Here is a 19,731-nt window from a genome sequence, read left to right on the forward strand (position 1 = left end):
GGAACAATATTATTTCTCAGAGCTTAATGAAAAAATCAAAATAACTTTTCAGAATTCAGAATATATCCCTCCCCCCAACAGTAGTAATAATGATAATCTGGTTTTTACATCACTGCTAAGTATTATACAGTCTTGTCCTTCAATAGCCTGTGTCACATGAGAGCCTCAAAATGTAGGCACAGGTCAATGGCCCTGTGGACAATGGAAAAAAGTGAGTTGTTTCCTTATACCCCTTTCTTCTTCCTCCCAACTCCCAATTTACAAGACGCCAAATGAAATGTGATATAAACAAGCTCTAGATACAACAATAACCCATTAAGAATTGACTATAAGTTAAAAAAAGAATCATTGGAGGCCATATACATATATATATTTGTCAGTTGTTCTCAAGACAGAAATATCCAAATTCTAAGGGCTCCTAAAAATGTAGAAAATGGGCCCTGTTGCCACTGGTATTTAGAACACCTCTAAACACACACAAAAAAAGACAGGAATTACTGATTTTAACCAATGTGGAAACTCTAAAAGCATTTTTTTTCTCATTGTTTTGTTTGGATACAGAAGGAGAGACAGAGCTGTGAATGAATATTAAAAAGTTCTCATTTTCAAACACCTTTTTGTTTTCCAGTCCCAAGGATTTTTTTCTGTCCCTTGCTTCCCCGAGTTGTGCTGATCTTTTAAAGATGTGCTCAAGAATCCAAAGCAGAGTGCTTCCCCCTATCTTTGAGGTCCCCCTTGTGCCCTCATCTTTGCTTACCCCGTCTTTCCTTCCCTCTCCCCTCCCCCCCACCCCATTGGCAAACCCTAGCTCTCTCCCTCAAATAAGCCACTCTTTTTTGCTCTCATCAATAGTCTCCGTGAAATTTGGGTCGTGGTTCATGATGGCGGCATCGGCGCTCTCAGCAGACTCTGCTCCCTTGGCTTCATTAGTGTGGTAGGTGCCCTTGTGACGGAACATGTAGCGAATGAGGAACACTAAGGTGCAGAGGATGGTGAAGATCACCACAGCAATGACCCCTGGTGGAAAGGAAAAGGGTATCAAAGGTTATATAAACCTAAACATTCTCTATTCCTCCTAGCCCATCCATCTTCTCTGTCCTAACTTCTCCCCACTCCACCTCAAAAAAAATTATTTCAGGATCACAGATTTAGAGCTAGACTGAATCTTAGAGAGCATAGAATCCAACCACCTCACATTACCAAAAAAAGAAAAATCCCTCAAAAAACCAACACTTTGAGGCCTAGAGAGATGAAGTGACTTTGTTCACGGTTATATGGGTAGTAAGAAGCGAACTTATGATTTGACCCAGACTACCAATTCAGTACTCTTTCTCTTATGTACCTTGTCTTCTGTCTTTATTGGATTTTATTTAGTGTACAGAGAGTCAAAGTCAATACTATTTGGTATAACTGAGACATCACCCAAAAAAGATCATGCTTTCATATACATTCCTCACAGAGTTTCTACCTTTTAATTAGGAAATTTTCTTTTTTTAGGTATTTGCAAGGCAAACGAGGTTAAGTGGCTTGCCCAAGGCCACACAGCTAGGTAATTATTAAGTATCTGAGACCGGATTTGAACCCCGGTGACGCCAGGGCCGGTGCTTTATCCACTATGCCACCTAGCCGCCCCTTAATTAGGAAAATTAAAAAGAAAATTTCTGATCATGCAGAAGTTAATTGGCTAAAGAGAGGGTAATAACCTTGATCCAGTAAACATCCCCAGAGAACAGAATATCTTTATAGGAAGGGTTTGGGGGGGATTTATTCCTAGTGGTATGATAATAATAGCTTAGATTTATATAACCCTTTAAGGTTAGCCAAATGTTTTATGAATATTATTTTGTTTTATTCTCATAATAATTATTGTAGGTAAATTGCTAAAATTATGTCCATTTTAGAAACGGTGAAACTAAGTCAGACAGAGGTTAAGTGACTTGCCTAGGTCACCTAGTTAATAAGTTCCTGAGGTCAAATTGGAACTCAAGGCTGCTTGACTTTAATCTCAGTGGTTTATCCACTGTACCATCCAGCTGTCTTGATGCAAGGCAATTTAAATATCCTGATATCTCAAAACAAGATAAATTTGTAAGGGCCTAGGGTAGCTAGGTGGTGCAGTGGATAGAGCACTGGCCTTGGATTCAGGAAGATAGGAGTTTGACTCCAACCTTAGACACTTGCCACTTACTAGCTGTGTGACCTTGGGTAAATCACTTAACCCTGATTGCCTCACATCCAGGGCCATCTCCAGTCATCCTGAATCATCTCTGGTCACTGGACTCAGATGGCTCTGGAAGAGAAAGTGAGACTGGTGACTTAGTTCAGCCCCAACTCACTGAAATCCAATTCATGTGCTTGTCATGACATCACCTCCCTGATGTCATGGTCTTCTTTGAAAATGAAGGGCAAACATTATTATTATTAACTTTTGAAGACATCCTTAATCTATATGTGACTTCCTCTTGGGGAAAGCTGATAAACTGAAATGGAGGAAAACTATTTTCTGGGTCTGGAGGATGGATGGGGCTACCGGCAAGTAACTGCATGTGGAAACCTGATTCAAGAGAATCAAACCAACCTGCAAGTCAAAGGCAGAAAATAATTGTTTTAGGGATGACTTATTTTAAGCTTCTGTTAAACTAGCATATTTGAAAGTTGTAAAATTTTCCATAACATTGACTTTTTTTTTTTGCAAGGCATTGGGGTTAAGTGACTTGCCTGAGATCACACAGGTAATTTTTAAGTGTCTGAAGCTGGATTTGAAATCAGGTCCTCCTGACTCCAGGGCCAGGGCTCTATTTCCTGCACTACCTAGGTGACCCACAATAACTTCTAATGCAAAAGGTTTCTTCTATTTTTCCTTGTGTTCTATGGAAAGGAGAGTCACTCCTGAAGGGTTAGAATAGGTGTGTATACATGCTACTGTTAATGTTTTCTTATCATGTATTTACATTCCATAATGTTCAAAATTAACTTAAACATTTAAAACTATCCTCACCCCTTATTCTGGTCAAAAAGGAATGAAACCATTATTCTATGTGGGTCAACCAGTGAAAAGTATTACTTGTGTTGACTGAATTTAGTAGATTGATTTTAGAGGACTATCCAAAGTTCAGAGAGGTTAAGAACCTTGTTTGTGGTCACACAGCTGAAAAGTGTGAGAATTGGGGTTTAGATGCAAGTCTTCCTGACTCCAAATGGGGCATCATTAGTCTCTATCTTAATTGTCGAGGAGATAGTTGTGAGATTGTCCAACATGCTGACCTACCTCCAATAATTGCTGAATTTCTGTTAACTCCATCCCTTATAGCTTGTCCTGCATTGTATGGAAAGTCAGCACTGGCTGTAAAAGGAAAAAAAAAAGACAAAATCAAGTTTAACTATAAGCCAGGAAGAAAAATCTTCCAACAGACTCATAATTAGCACACAGATTTCTTTTTTAAAAAATTTCATTTATTTAAGGCAACGAGGTTAAGAGTGACTTGCCCTTGGGCATACAACTAGGCAATTATTAAGTGTCTCAGGTCACATTTGAATTCAGGTACTCCTGATTCTAGGGCCGATGCTCTATCCACTGAGCCATCTAGCTTCCCCATCACACAGATTTCTTTGTAAAACTGGTCTCAATCTTTCTTTCCACTCTTATCTTCTACTACTTGCCAATGTGATACTTCTGTCCAACATGAGATTTCTGTATCAAAGAAGGTGCTGCGCTCTATGTGCAAAGCAGAATTACAGTAGCTCAAAAGAATGAGATGTGCAACTTTAGAGACATCTCCACTCCAAATGTTCATATGGGCTATTTGTGCCCAATTGGTGATAGAACCTTCTGTGTTCATATTAGTTTGACTGGTCACAGTTGGACACACAGAACCTTGGACCCTAACAGTGATGCTATTTTGGTCTTCTTTGAGACTGAAGGACAACAATCAATCAGCATGATACCTATGTTTCAGGCATAGGAATAGCTTCTACCATTCTTAAGCTACCCCACAGTCATATTTATCCCTGCACTTTTGTTCAAATTGCTCCCCTGAGTCCTCTATGAATTCTTTGCCTTTTTTTGACTATAGTAATTCAAATATACACTTTCTATGCAGTCAAGTTCAAGTTTCACAATCTTAAGTCATTTTATTGCAAATCCACCTAATCCAATATCAATGCCTTTGTTGGAATGGAGTCCTCCAATGGCTTTCCAATAATATGAACTCTTTAGTCTGACAATTAAGGCCTTCTAAAATTAATCTCCAATGTACCTTTCAAGACTTTCTTCATTTTATTCTCTTTTACATGATCTAACCCATCTCTAGGTATGTGCTATTCCTCAGATCTGGAGAGAACCATCCCAATAAGCCTTGTCTTCCTTCAAGGCTTAGCTAAGGTGCCACTGTCAATGAAGGGAACATTCATTACAACACAGAACACCTGGTCATCTCTTCCTTTGCCCCAGCACACTCCTGTATAAACACTTCTATGTGCACATATTTATCTTTTTCCTTTCCCTCTTTATGGTGTAATCTCCTTCTAGGTAAAGATTATTTTTCTTATCTTTGTATTCTACACATGCAGTGTGGACAACCAAGGAGGTTAATACACTTTTTTTGAGGGGGGGAGAATCATATTGACCCCTTGAGTCTCTGTGTACCTCCTGTAGATTAGACTGTGAGCACCTTGAGGGCAGAGGCTGATTTTTGCCTCTTTGTGCATATCTGACTGGTGCCTAGTAGGGACTTAAATGTTTATTGATTGATTGACTATAGGTTTGGTCTCCAGAATAACTTAAAACGCATCTATTTCACTCTTCCACAGTATTTTTCTAACAATTACATACAACTATCATGTCCTTCAAAATTCACAGACTTTTGGAAATAGAAAACATGATTGAGCATCTAAACTAATCTCTTCATCTTTACAAATGAAGAAATGAGACCCCAAGAGGTATAGTAGGATGGTCAAAGCCATACAGCAAGTAAATAGGAGATTATAAGCACATCATTGTTTACACTATGTGGCAGCCTCTTTCCCAAGCTAAATAGTGATATCCTTAATCATTCATTAGATTACTTGATTTCAGGCTCTCTCTCTTCATTCTTCTCAATGCTCTCCAATCAGTCAATTTTTTTTAAAGTAGCATTTATTACATGACACATTACTTCAGATGTTGTCTAACAAACAGTAATAGTTTAGCTTTTTAAAATCTTTTCAACTTTTCTATTTGTAGTCAGACATGCAGACTCACTGAAGAGGACAAGCCTTGTGGAGGGGAATGCCTGCTATCCCTATCACTACCAATATCAACTGCTGACCAACTGCCACAGAAGAGGAGATATGCAAAAGAATCTAAGCCATAGCTATGCTCTCCAAACCACCAGTCTTGATTCCATCCTGATCCTTGCAGCCAACATCTAGGGGAATAATATTTGTGGAGAAAGCGACTTCCATCCCTCTTACCATCAATTATCAATCAACTGTCACCAACAGGTCAGGAAAATCAGGCAGGCTGAAAAATAAAAGCAAGCTGAGGGATGGGGGTCAGAAAGGAAGCAGAGGAAACTGAAGAAATATAGTAGGAAAAACTGGTGGAATTTGATCCAGTTCAAGAAAGAAAAGACTATTTCAAAAGAGACACTTATAAAGAGAATAAGCATCATTCCAGAAATAGTGTTTAGTGTCAACCTCTTAATGGGGCTTGAAAATTCATTATCATAATGTCAGTAGTGAAGGAAGGAATGAAGGTCTATGAACTTCTTAGCATAGTTAACACTAGTTATTGTTTCTGTTCTAATATTCAGCTACAGTTGGGTTTTTAAAGTTAAGAAAAAAAGTCATGAATATAAGATGGTGACTTTGCAACTTGCAAATAGTGTGCAAAAGTTTAAGATTTTTAATTATTTCCTTATGGTAAAGAAATCCCCAGACATTTTTTCTAGCTTTGAACTTTTTTTTTTGTTTCAAAGATGTATATGCAGTGGTTTACAAGGGGTTTGACTCTTAATTGACTAAATGTATGTGAGCGATTATTAAGTTTATAAATAAAAATTCTGTATTGAAAAGGCCAGTCAGGTCAAAATATTATTACTCCTTTGATTCCCACTTTTCCTTAGATCCATGTGGAGACAACCCAGGACCATGAACTTTAGAAATGTGGAATTGCTCATTTACCCACTTGCTCCTGTTTCTAGACTGTTTCCCAGAGATTCACAAAAAGGTTCAGGACAAATGTTGTTGAGAAGAGGCTCTCCATCTTTACTATCACAGGTCACTTTCCAGCTGCTAATAAGGGCAGTAAGTCCAAGCATTTCAGGATGATAGTGCTCTCCCAGACAATGAGCCCTACTTCCAGCCCAGTTCCTATAGTCATCATACATAGAAACAATCCTTTTGGAAATGGAACCAGGCAACTGCCTCTATAGATGGTAACTATAGCTTCTGAAGACCAGGAAAGAACCTTCTCATCTCTGAAATCCCTGAGAACTGTTCAATGACAGAGGGATATGGTTTTATCAATGAACTTGACTCTGAGGATGTTACATGCTCACATGTACATAATGGAAGGTTTTGACTGTGAGTTAGATGGAGAGGTTCCATGAGCATTAGGATACAAAGGCAGTGCCTTATTAATGCTCATTCATTCATTCATTCTACCTCCTGATCTTCATAATGAAGGATTGAAGTAAATCTTGCATTAATCAATTATCTAGTAACCAATCAACCTACAAGCATTCATCAAACTTTCTCATATAAGACAGTCCATTTCCTACCTGTATACCTTTGCACTGACTGTTCCCAATATTTGTGCTACTTCCTGTATATGAAGAAAGTCCAGGGCCCCATTATTAGGTTGCTGTGAACTATGGGGAACTGTGTTCTAGGTTTTAGAACTTATATTGACTGAGATCAGTCCCAACCCAAAGTTAGAGAGTCCAGCCTGGAGGAAAAAACCCCAAATCAGAAGTGACTGTTTTCTGGTAGCCACATTGCCATCAATTTGAAACTAAAGAATAGTAGACTATACTCTAAAATTTCATCTCAATAAATTTGGCTTCAGATAATATTTGTTTATGAGTTGTTGCCCATTTTTGTATTTTACCATCTTACCACTGGGAGGCAATGTATAAAACATCATTTGCTCCCAAATGATCTAGAAGAACAATAAACTTAGTAAATATCAATTTTCACAGTGCCAAGGAGAATTTCAGAGATCAAAGTTTTTTTTCCTTAAAAATTTATCCCATGATATATAGTGAAATTTCTCTTAATTTATTAGTTTATTAAGGTTAGATGCTTATTTTTATTTCATTTTAGTTGCTTGAGGAAATTAGACTTTGAAATTTCTGAGGCCCAGTCTGAATTTCCATTGGCTTAACATTTTTATAGGAGTGTCCAAACATTCCAACAAGAAGAACCATTTAATCCCATTCCCTTCTCACATAATACTAGAAGTTTTATCTTCTACTACTTAGTGCCTAGGTTCCCTAATTATTGTGATTTCCCTTTTGTAGATCTTTATTTATGTGAGTGTTATGTTTCCTTGGGAAAAATATAAATTCCTTGGTATTGGCTTATTTTGCCTTAGAATATTTCCAGGGCTCAGTATGATTATTAGCACATGTGCCATAGGAATACAGATGTAAATCAAAGTCTGACCCAATCCATTTTTTAAAAATAGTTACTTAGACAATTACTTGTCTAAGGTCACAGAGGCAGCTAGTAGCAGAGGAAGAATTTGAACCCAGATCCCCAGATTCCAGTAACAGTGCTCTGTGTCAAGGTGCTTGCCTAGGAGGAACTTAATAAATATTTACTGATCAGTTCCAGCCCATATAATATTCCTCTGAACACAACTTATAATTTCCTCTTTCCACATCACCCAGTCAAATTCTAAGGTCCTTCAAGGCCTAGCTTAGGCCTCTTACTCTGTGTGATGTCTTCTTTGACTGCCCCAGCTGGAAATGATCCCTCCCTCCTTTGACATTCTACTTTCTTACTTAGCCCTAATCATCCAGTAGGTATTGCCTCAGTCAGATTGAGACCTGTTAATGACCTTGGCTTGAAAAAGGTATTCTACTGCATACTAGATCATCTCCAATCATCATGATCCTTAGTTGGCCAGTGGAGTCTGGAGGACAAAGTGAGGCTGGGGACTTTATACAGCCCTCCTTCACTTAAATCCAAGCTACCTGCATGTTGTGACGTCACCTACATGATGTCATGGTTTTCTTCAAGGACAAAAGACAATCAACCACAGGAGGTTCTATCACCATTCTTATTTGATCCAGGATTTAACATTTTTTTTACCTGGCAATATTATACTTTTACATGCCTTTGTTTTATTTCCCTAGTTTTAATGAGAGCTCTGGAGGAAGAGAATATGTTCTCTATTTGTTTGATTTGTTTTCAAGCAATCTTTTCGAAGGTTAGAGGAGTATGTGCAGTATCTTATAACAAAAGCTGTAATTTTGGTACAACTTTTAAAGCTAGAATTTTTTTCCCTAAAAAAATCATAAGAATCAAAGATTGTTAAATTTGGGAAGCAACCCAGAAGTCACTGAACCCATTCTTAATTTGACAGAAGGGGAGACAGAGACCAGACTAGATTGAGGGACTTGCCTAAGATCACATTACTAGGTAGTTGCAGAGATAGGATAGGAACTTGAGACACATGGTCTAGTGGCATCTTTCCACTGTAATGCTGCTGCTTTTGAAATGAACCAAGTGAATACAGAGGACACATTGACATTTTCTCAACTGCTTGGCCACCTGTCAAAAGATGCACACATTGGTTCTATGGAATCCAGGAAGAATTTCCTATTTAAAAATGATTAGCCCCTCATCCTTTTTATCTGTCACTTGTCTGTTCTTAAAATGTGTGTGGATTCTTACTTCCTACCACTCAACCTAGAATACACTGATAGATAAAACAGATGGTGTTATGACAAATAGATGTCAAATGATTCTACTTTAGCAGTACTTTCTCTGTTACTGACAATGTTTTTAGAAATATAGAATCTCTGATTTGGAAAGGACCTTAGAGATCTTATAATCAAAACCCCCTCACCTTTAAGGGAGTGGAAACTGAGGTTCCAAAAGAGATATGACTTGTTCTTTGTCTTACAGCTAGTAAGTGGTGTAGGCAGAGCTTGAATCCAATTTTTGAGTCCAGAGGAGAAGTTGGGGAATTAGGAAGAGGGAACAGCTTTTTCATCTAAGTGCTTAGTTTCTTTCTTCTGTGTCCTAACTCTTTTCCCCCCAAAACACTCTAGGATTCAGGTTGAACTCTGGAAGACAGTCTTCTGTTCTTCAAATGTCCTTGGTGTTTGAATTCTTAGCTAGAACTTTACCCAACTCATTGAATTCACACACATATATTGAGGTATATAAAAGTGTATAGACTTATTTTATGTATTCTCTATTGTGTGCTCACTGACCTTTTTTTTTTCATATGTGCTTGACTTAGCTCTTCCATCACTCTAGAGGACAGAAGATTCTGTGTCTAGTCTTTCTTTTGTCTTTTCCAAGAGTTAGTACCCAATCATTATTATTGATTGAGTGCCATTGGCCAGGTAATGGTCTTGATGCCTCTCTGAGTCTGCATACAAAGAGCCTCAACAAAGTCTGGAAGACCCTACATATTTTAAAACCAGTCACATACATTCATTAAATCCATGTTCATTCATGTGGAAGCATACTTGCTCTTCTTTTATTCTGTTTTCCATGGAAAGCCTGTGAGGAGGTTTTGACCCTATAGAGCTTAATATGATCCACAAAATACATCACTATTATTAGGAATTTTTTTTAAAAGCAAAGAAATAAGATCTATGAAAGTTTTCAAAGTGAAATATCAATCTCAAACTATCAATGGTGGCAGATTAAAGAGAAAGAGTAAGAGTTTCTTCCATCTATTGCTAAATACAGAAAAACAAATCAGCATGAAGTACAAATTGCTCCTACAAGTTCTTTGGGGAACTATTTAAAATGAGCTCAATCAGATTATCAAGATGATTAAATGTTCTCATTATAGCATTGAACTGTTGCCCCAACCAATAGCATTTGCTCTCTTGAGTTGTTCATCTAGTCAGATAGTGGCATTTGAAGTCACCTTGGTTTTATACAGAATAGGGAGGTGAATGAGAGCAAGGCTAGTTTTTTGGAAGCTGGGTGAATAGCTCATTTTCCATAACAAAAGTTCACTTTTACTTGGTGGAAGTAAGGTGTCACTTTGTCTACATTCTACTCTATGGAGTCCCATAAATATCCCAGATAGCCAGAGACCTGGAGTATCCCAATAATAATTACTCTAATGGGTCTGTATTATATATATATATATATATATATACATATATATATATATATATATATATATATATATATATACTGAATATTTTTTTGTTTTGGAGAATGTAAAAAAAATCACAGGAAAAAGTCTTAAGCAGGTCCATATTATAGAAGGCTTATTATAGTGCAGCTTCATCAAAGCTTAAAACCAAACCAAGACGTTTGGGACACTCTGTACAAATGAATCTGTGAACCGACCAACTTGAATTCCCTTGTTCCTTTTTGTCTTATTTTGACTATAAAGAGGAAAAATGAAAACAATTTTTCATTGAAGGAAAGGAAATGGATTTTCTGTGTGTCCTTGTGTTGAGACACTTTTCTTATTTGTTGTATAAATCTTTAAAATGTATAAGATTTCTGTGTTTAACTTGCTTTATAAAGTAAATAAAAGCCAAAACAAGCATCAAGAAAATATGAGAGAACATATACTATTTAATATTTAATATCTGAACAATGTGCAATGCCCCAAGAGTATCAGTTATCAATTGTAATGGGTCAGCTTAGATGGATACTGCACCTATCTCCCTTAGGGTTTTTCTGCATAAACTGTTCTATCTTTAGCATCTACTGCAGTAAGATGAAAATCTTTAAAAAAAACCACCCAAACTGCAGATCTTATTTATCATTTCATCTTAGGATCATAAGAATTTAGGGATCCTTATGAGATCAACCAATCCCCTTTATAGTTAATGTTAAGAAATAGAGGTCTTGGTACAGTTAAGCAGCTAGCTGAAGATGATATCTTGACAGAGGTGGGATGTAATACCATATATTCTGACTTCAAATATTGTGCCTCTTCTAGTCTTTGATGAAAGTTCTATTGTATGATGTGTCTGTATTTGTCTGGAAGGTCAAGTCCATAATTCAGTTTCTCTGTCAAAGGAAAGTCCAACCTTGACTTGTATGATCAAATGTCTTGTTTGGAAAATCCATTTCTGACTCTTGATTGAGACATACATAGATCATACATAGTATTTTGGAGTTGGGACTGTAGAGATCCTCTATTGGACCTTTAACAAGAATTTCAACATTTGTATCAAGTACTCACCAAGTTATTCAGTGACAAGGACTTTGGTATCTTATGAAATAACTAGCCTCTTCCTCTTTTAGAAGTTTCAAGAAGGTTTTACCTTATGTTAAACTGAGCTCTTCTACTCTATCATCCTTTTTTGGCTTTTGAAAGTTCTGTATATGCCTTATTTTTATCTTCTTCCAAATTGTGAATTTTATAGATAGTAAAATATAAAATATTTTAAAAACTTATCTACAAATTGTCTTTTCCCTTAATGGTAACTAAACAAAACCTGCTTCAAACTATCATTTAATCACCAAAATCTAATTATTAGCTTTTTAAAAAACAAAATAGCAGTTATCACTAAAAATCTCCACTGTTTGCATTTAGATATCAATAAGAGTAAAATTGAAAACCTTGAAAACTAGATACAGATTGGATTTCTTTCCAAGGATATTTGTGTATGTGTGTTTGTGTGTGTGTGTATGTATGTTTTCACACATGTATGTTCTCAAACTTAAGAAATCTGGAATTAGATACAATGCGAATAAGATAAATTGACCTTTCCACATCTTTTCTTTCCCACTATTGTGTTCCCCTTTGTTTCTGAAGAACTGACCAATCAGCCAGAGTTGGATTGTAAATGGAGACTAGATTATAACTTGGTTTCTGGCTATATGTACTTAAGAAGATGTGCTTTATGGGGATGGGGAAAGGGATGTGGCAAAGTACTACACTAAGTGCTGGGATTACAGTCCAAGCAATATGAGAGGCAGATGCTGCACTCAAGGAATTTACATCCTAAGAGAGAAAGATAGCAACGTATTAAGTTGTTGAGAGGAATTTGGATAGAGCATTGACCTTAAATCAAGAAATCTCATTTTCCTGGATTCAAATCTGTTCTTAGACATTTACTGACTGTGTGACCATGTGCAAGTCACTCAACTTTTTTTGACTTAGTTTCCTTGTCTGTAAATTGAACTGGAGAAGGAAATGGGAAATTACTTCAGTATCTTTGCCAAGAATACTCCAAATAGAAGTTGGTTGGGCTGGACCCTTCACAAGTTTGGAAGTACCAGAAATAAATTACCAGTGAGAGAAGGAAACTTGTTGTTTTACCAAACAAGTTTTTTGTCTCGGTGAACTAATTATTTGGTCTTGAGTCTCAGAGAAAAATAAATGTTTTTCAGTATAAATGATAGAAATAAGTTCAAACCTGAACCTATTTCTTAGCACTATGTGGAACAATATAACTTTGAGACTTTTAGTGAAGGTTGAGATAGAGCTGTTTCTTTTCTACCATTTGCCTGGCTTCCTGGATCATCTTTTCTACTTTGTGTGTCCTTTCCAGATTAATTTACTGAAATTCTTTCTCAAGGAGACACGTTTGGCTTTGGAGGTGATCATTTGAATTTAAAATTTTTTGAGGTCCTGGATCCATTGCCTAGAGTGGAATGGCAGTGTAGAGAGCTCTCATAGGAGAAAATGATCAGTCAGAGGATTAACCAGGGGATAGGTAAAAGACATACACCAGGAGTTGTCTGCATAGTACTGTGGAGATGAAACATAGGATGCCATTTCAGTAACCCATAGACTGCTTGATGTTTATGATGCAAAACTTCAGCATTATAGCAATGCTGTTTTAAGTTGCTCATTGAGATAGAAAATATTAGTATTTTAATAATTGATATCTAAAAGTTATTAATACATGCTGTGAATCTTTTGTGTTCTTTAGCATTTCTTTTGTATATAGGAAATAACATATCTGATTTATTTTGCAGAATGAGTACCTTCCTATTCTTAATCTTAGAGAGATTTTTGATGGAGCCCAAATCAAAGCCTTAAGTAATTTTTCCCTGAGATGCCAAAGTAGAAGATGAAATGAATGAGAATATGAAGAGAGGAAATCTAGCTCTACTCTTACTTGAGGAAGGTCATCTATGTGGGTCCAGAGAAGATGAATATCAGTGGAAAGGGAATGGAAAAGAGAATGTGTTCTTTGAGACTAGCAGTGGTTATTAATCATAAGACAACTCGATGAGCTGGCTGGTTTATTCCATTCTATTCAGAGAGTTATATTTTATTTAGTCTCTTGGTTAATTTTTTTGGCTTCTCACAACTCCATTCAGGAAACAATACATATTTGTTCTGTAGTTATACTGTCATTCTTAGTCTTGATCTTTGCTAATAAATGCAGATAAGTGTTTTCATCAGTATTGACTTACTAGCAATAATCTCAGACTTTAGAGATAAAAAAGATAATCAGATGAAGCTACTGGACAACTACAATATACAATATAAGGCATATCCATGCCATCTTATTATTTCTAAGTTGGGGAAGTCACTTGTTTTTTTTTTGATTTGGTCAAGAATTGGTTTTAAAATCTATAGAGAAGGATGCTAGGTGGAAAAGTTGTAGACATTTAAAAATGGGGATGTTCTGGTAAATGTTTAATGACCAGGCCCCCCAACAAAGTATGATATTTTAAAATTTAATCTGCATGGTTAACATTTTCTCTATCACTTTCTTAAGTATAGATGGTCAACAAAACAATAAACTCTCATCATCAATTTATACTCTATAAATAGGGTTATACAGGAGTTTGCTCCTATTGACTTACAGGTTTTCAATTTTTCAATGTGAGCATTTACATATCAGAAAGCTTGAACAACTGTAAGTCAAAAGAAGTAAGTTCCCATATAACCCTATTTATAGATTGTAAATTGATGATGTTTGTCCTTTGTTCTCAGAGAGGACCATGACATCAGGGAAGTAATGTGATGACAAGCAAGCAAATTGGATTTGAGTGAGGGGACTACTGTGATAAATCACCAGCCTTACTTTCTTCTCTGGAGCCATCTGGTCCAGTGGCCAGATAAGAAGCAGGAGATGGATGAGAGGCAATCAGATTAAGTGACTTGCTCAAGTTCTCACAGCTAGCAAGGATCAATTAACTGGGTTGAGATTTGAATTCAGGTCCTCCTGACTCCTGTGCTGGTGTTCCATCTAATGCACCATCTAGCTGCCTTGCAGATTAGAAACTATTAGTGCTAGAAGGGACCTGAGTTCAGTCCTCTAATTTTATAGATGAAAAAATGAAGACCCAGAGAACTTAAATAACCTGTCCAAATTCATATAGTTTTTGGTAGAATTGGGTCTAGAAATCCGGTCTCCTAATGTTCAGACATTGTTACATTGTGCAGCTCTGAGGACAAGAAACATGACTTTGCTTTGTTTTTTTTTTTTTATATTATCAGTACTTAGCACAGTATGTGAACACAGTCTGTGCTTAGTAAAGGACTGTTGTCTGACTCCCCAATCCAGACCATTGTCTTATGCCTATAACTGAGAATTGTCAAGGAGTAATGTAGAAATTTGCTGAAGGAAGATCCAAGAAATATACTCTTATAGGCTTTATCTTGATTCCTTAAGGCTGAATCTCCTTTGCTGAAATTTTCAGACGTACTCTTTCCCTTCCTGAATACTCTACTTAAAATAGAGTTTTGATCTCAGCAACATGGATGATTCCACTTTGTAGATCACAGCTCACCCATGTTTTCTTCTCCTCAAGTCAACAACCATTTCTTACTACGGCTAGGCCTCTGCTAAGAGCTGGAGGGAACAAACAAGCAAAAAGAAGGTCCTGGGCTCGGGGAGTTTATGTTCTAATAGGGGCAGATGACATAGATAGAAGGAAGCTGAAAAAGGCGGGGGGGAGGATGAAGGACTAGGTTCAACAGCACAGGCAAAAAAAGTTTAGGATGCAGGTGAGAAATGAAGGTTCTCTTCTCCTGGGCAACTCTTGCACATGTCTTCCCACAAATATGCCAGTGGATTTACTCAGAAAGCTGGGGAGGGTGCTGCTCATTTTCTCAAATATCATTCCTTCAATATACAGAGGCACTTCTGAAGCTCCTGTTGTGTGCCAGACTTTGGCAATCTAACTTCAAAGAATGACATGATGCCAGGATCTTACATTCCAATGTGGAAGACACCAATGAATATGTATGAAATATGAAATATTTCATATGAAATATGCATAAAGCATAAATATCAAGTGCATTTATGCTAATAAAATTACAAGGTGGTTTAGAATGGAAGGAACCACTATTGGGGGTAAGTGGGAAAGAAAAGTTTCTTGTAGAAAATGGTACTTGAGCTGAATCTTAAAGGGAGAGAGGTTCATCGGGGCTAAAAATAAGGGGAGAGGGCACTGGTATGAGGGCAGTCGATGCAAAGATAAGGATGTAGGAATTTAGAGGATGTTATAAATACTTTAAGAGTCTAAGAGGAACATAGAGAAGGCCAGTTAGGCTGGAGTGCAGAGTACAGATGGGAGAAGGAAGTCCAATGAGATTGAAAAGAGAGAATGAGGTTAAACTGTGAAGGTCTTTAACTGGTTGATAGAAGTGGAGTTTATGAACAGTGTATCTGTTATCTGTTATCTCTTATCCTTGCCACTAGTCCAGCTTCTCTTTCAAAGAATTAAAATTAAGAGCTATAAAGGACATGTTTCCTGGATGACCTCCTCTGCAGCCTATGCATACATACCTACCTGTCTGGTAGCTCTCTGCTGCCTGCTGAGTCAACCTTGTAATTATTTGGAGACTTCTTGTGCTCCATGACTCACAGCCACATGGTTCCAACAAGAATAGTGGTATTAAAATGATAGACTTTTGTTTCTGGGACAAAAGGAACCATTTCTCCTCCTTCTGTTCAATTCTGAGACCAACTCAATGACTTTTAGCAGAGTCTGTCTGAAATATAGACACTGATGGATTGATTAGCCCTTTAGATCACTATTTTTTTTGGGGGGGACCAGACTTGAGAACATTAGGTAAGGATAGCATCTCTTTTAAATCCAGATCAGAACCATGTAACTTAACACTTCTGGGAATTGTCTAAAGTACCAAAGCATTAAATGACTTACCCAGAGTAACATAGCTTAAATTCAGATTCTCTAACTTCTAGGTCAGCTAGAAAGCCATTATGTCATATTACCTTTTACACTAGATTTCTTTTTCTTTTTTTTCCTTTTTATTTCACCCTCTCATTGCTTCCCCCTAAATATACAACACAATAAAAAATAAATTCCTCATCATATGTACAGTATTGAAAAACAAATTCCCACATTGGCCACATTGAAAAATATATGTCTTTAGGGGCAGCTAGGTGGCATAGTGGGTAGAGCACCTGTTCTGAGTCAGGAGAACCTGAGCTCAGATTTGACCTCAGACATTTAATAATAGTTTAGCTGTGTGACCTTGGGCAAGTCACTTAACCCCATTGCCTTCCCCCCCAAAAAACAAACAAAAAGCAACAAAAAATGTCTTTATGCATTTAACCTCAGCATTTCCTTAGTGAAACAAAATAAAAGCAAATGGCAATTTATGCTTTAAAAATGTATCTTAAAGGTAAGGGGGAAGAAGAAATGGAAAAGTCCTCAACTAGAAAGACAGCAAGTATTTTAGAAAACATATTCCAACAATGTAAAGGCTAACAGACTGTCTTCTGTGTGTGTGTGTGGGGGGGAGTGAGATTAGGGGGAAAAATTGTAAAATTCAAAAAAATAAATTTAAAAAGAAAAAAGAAAAGAAAACACATTCCACTACATCCAGAAAGCTTTACTTGCCCTCACATCTTTTTCCAGATTGTGTCCAGTAATAGCAGCATTCCCCTAACATGACCTGTCACTTTCAATTTAGAGCCAGGCATTGGAATTAGCAAGAGAAAGGACCATACAGGTATGATAGTAATGAATTCTATGACCTTTGGGGAGATACTCTATACTTTATTTCTTCTGTTTTTTTCCCTTTCCTCTTTGTTCCTCACAGAGTTCTAATTTTTCTTTTCTGTTGTTGCAAGGAGAGGATGGGCACTGGGAAATAAGATAGATTCCAAAACTGATTTTGGAGTGGTTTTTCTCAGCTTACTGATGGTTCCACAGTCTTTGATTTCAAAAACATGGAGAATGTGGGAGAATTGGAATGATTTCCTCTGAGAGCCCTGACTCTATTTCTGATGAATCATTTGTGTCCTTGCAATTATTTGCATTCTGGGATGCCTGTGAAGGTGCAGTTCTCACCATATTCCTCCCCTGATGTAGGGCCTGTAACAAAAGCAGGCCTCAGCTTTTCTAATTATAATTCTTCACTTGTCCAGGTTTAGAGGGAATGACTTTTAAAATGTGAGTATGGTTGATCAATATTAAGAGGACCCCTGAGAAGCAAATCAACTAATTTTAAAAATTGTGAGCTCAGTACTTTCTTTTGAATGAAATGATTTTTGAAAAAAAAACCCAGACAAGATAAGATCTATTTTAAAGAAACCTTGATTTTAAAAAAAATAAATATTTTTATTGCTGTTGATTTTTGTTTTTGATCAGACTTATGATTTCTCTGGAGTACAGAGTTTACTTGTGAAGAATTCCCTCTGTTAATGTGTGCTCTGCAACAGAGTTTTAGTGAATTGGATGGGGGTACTGAGAGATGAAGCCACTTCCCCAGAGGCACACAGCCAGGAGGTGTCTTGGCACAGGATCTGACTCCAGGCTTGGCTCTCTATCTATTACCCTGGGCTACTTCTCATTGTTTGTGATACTGAAGGACTGTATATTTTAATTTTTCATTGTGCTGGGTAGAGATCCTCTATTTCTTGGCTGCTGGAGCTGGAGATAAAGGGGACACTAAGGTGATGGGGTGCAAAGTCAGTTCAGTGTGGACACCTTAGCTGTTACAGTACCTGACTTCCCCAGAATCACTTGAGAAGGAGCAGGGATCTTTTCCTGAATAATCATGATAACACAATAGCTATGATATGATAATTCACAAAAAAAATCTACAGCACTTCAAAGCTGATCTCCACTCACTTGGAGTTTTCCAAATATTCTTATTTTATAGTTCAAAGTCAAGATACCAACTGTAGAAATAATCTGTAACAAAAAGCTTTTCCGTATGTCTCTAATGCTACTCCCCATCTTCCCTTTCCATAACCTTCACTTCTCCCCACCAACCATGAACTGAGCATTTTTAAAAAAATACTGAATGCTATTAAGGATAATTTAACTTTTACAGGAATTCAAGTCTTAGCTTGAATAAGTACAGAGATGGGTGGGTGGGGAAGAGAATAAGCAGTTATATAGAACTATGTGCCAGCCACTATGCTAAGCACTTAGATCTTCACAAATAACTCTGGGAAATAGTTATCACTGTGATCTTCATTTATATTGAGGAAACTGAGGCAAACAGAGGAGTTCAATGGCTCATCCAAGGTCATACTGCTATTAAGTATCTGAGGCTAGATTGAACTCAGCTCTTTCTGACTCCAGATCCAGCTCTCTTTTGTCTCAGTAGCAAAAGGACAACCTTTTCAATCAACTATTTAGTGGACAGAGATTCATGAATATGTGTTATATAGGTTTTCTCATTCAGCAACATATATCCATATTGATATAACAATATGGGCAATTTGTCAGACCCTGGTAATAGTAGTAGTAGCAGTAGTAGTCATATCACATAGAACTGATGATTATTTAATGATTTGGGTGAACTTGGATTTGATTTTTGTCTTCATGTTGGGAATGAGATTTTTCACAAAATTTCTATAATGAATGCTCATGTTTTTACCTCAGGATGGGGAAAAAATTTAAAGCACACTAAGGGGGAAAAATTTCTGGTTGTGTCTAAGTATAATTTAGTTTAGACATCAGTCAATCAACCAACATTAATTAAGAGCCTTCTACATGACAGGCACTAAACCAAGAACTGGAATCTAAACAAAGCAGTAAGGAGAATTTTTGTGCTTGGCTATGTAGCTCAAATTATACCTGGAGCAAGTGGTGTGAAGGAAGGTAAGGCAGAGGCTACAACTCAACCGAGCTCAAACCAAGGTTATCTCTTCAAGTCACTACTGCTGTTTCCTGTCATCTTCCCCTTGTTTTGATTTGCTTTTTTTACTCCTTTGTTAGGAAGAAAGAAAATTCATTACCTAAGTTACCAATTAGTCATATGAATTACTGAGCAAAACCCTATTCTGATACTGAGGTGCTTCCTAATTGGCTAAACGTGATCGGAAGATTAAAATCAGGAGCCTATTCAAGAGCCCATAGTATATACTGGGAGGGATTCCTATTAGGGGCTACAGAAAGATTGATGATATTGTCTAGAAAAGTGTCTAAAAAGGTGATGATGCCAGGAAATGATGGAGATAATAGAAGATGTATGTGTGACTACACTTGTATACTGTAAATCTGTAAATCTGGGAAGCCAAAGAATAGGGTGGTTGGGGGACTGCAGAGTTGTCCCAAATGGGATTTTAGCAACTAGGAGAAAGAGGTGGGGGGGAAATGAACATTTTAGTCTTAAGAACAAGATTCAAAGTTCTC

At 37.0% G+C, this 19,731-nt stretch overlaps 1 protein-coding gene and 1 long non-coding RNA gene across 2 annotated transcripts in view; one reads left to right on the forward strand and one right to left on the reverse strand.

Moving 5' to 3' along the window:
• Nucleotides 1-353: 353 nt before the first annotated feature.
• The window catches only part of CNTNAP2 (contactin associated protein 2), a 2,968,630-nt gene continuing 2,949,252 nt past the window's right edge, over nucleotides 354-19,731 (reverse strand). Inside the window, exons 23-24 of the mRNA XM_074193472.1 lie at nucleotides 3,269-3,343; nucleotides 354-1,017 (exon numbers count right to left, since the gene is read on the reverse strand). Coding sequence (XP_074049573.1) covers nucleotides 818-1,017; nucleotides 3,269-3,343 — 275 coding nt within the window. The 3' untranslated portion in view covers nucleotides 354-817. The remainder of the gene's footprint in view (nucleotides 1,018-3,268; nucleotides 3,344-19,731) is intronic.
• LOC141492801 (uncharacterized) overlaps nucleotides 5,226-19,731 on the forward strand; it is a 153,270-nt gene continuing 138,764 nt past the window's right edge. Inside the window, exon 1 of the long non-coding RNA XR_012470049.1 lies at nucleotides 5,226-5,481. This is a non-coding gene — a long non-coding RNA (uncharacterized LOC141492801). The remainder of the gene's footprint in view (nucleotides 5,482-19,731) is intronic.

The sequence above is a fragment of the Macrotis lagotis genome, chromosome 7, assembly GCF_037893015.1.
Source record: "Macrotis lagotis isolate mMagLag1 chromosome 7, bilby.v1.9.chrom.fasta, whole genome shotgun sequence".
Taxonomy (NCBI): domain Eukaryota; kingdom Metazoa; phylum Chordata; class Mammalia; order Peramelemorphia; family Peramelidae; genus Macrotis; species Macrotis lagotis.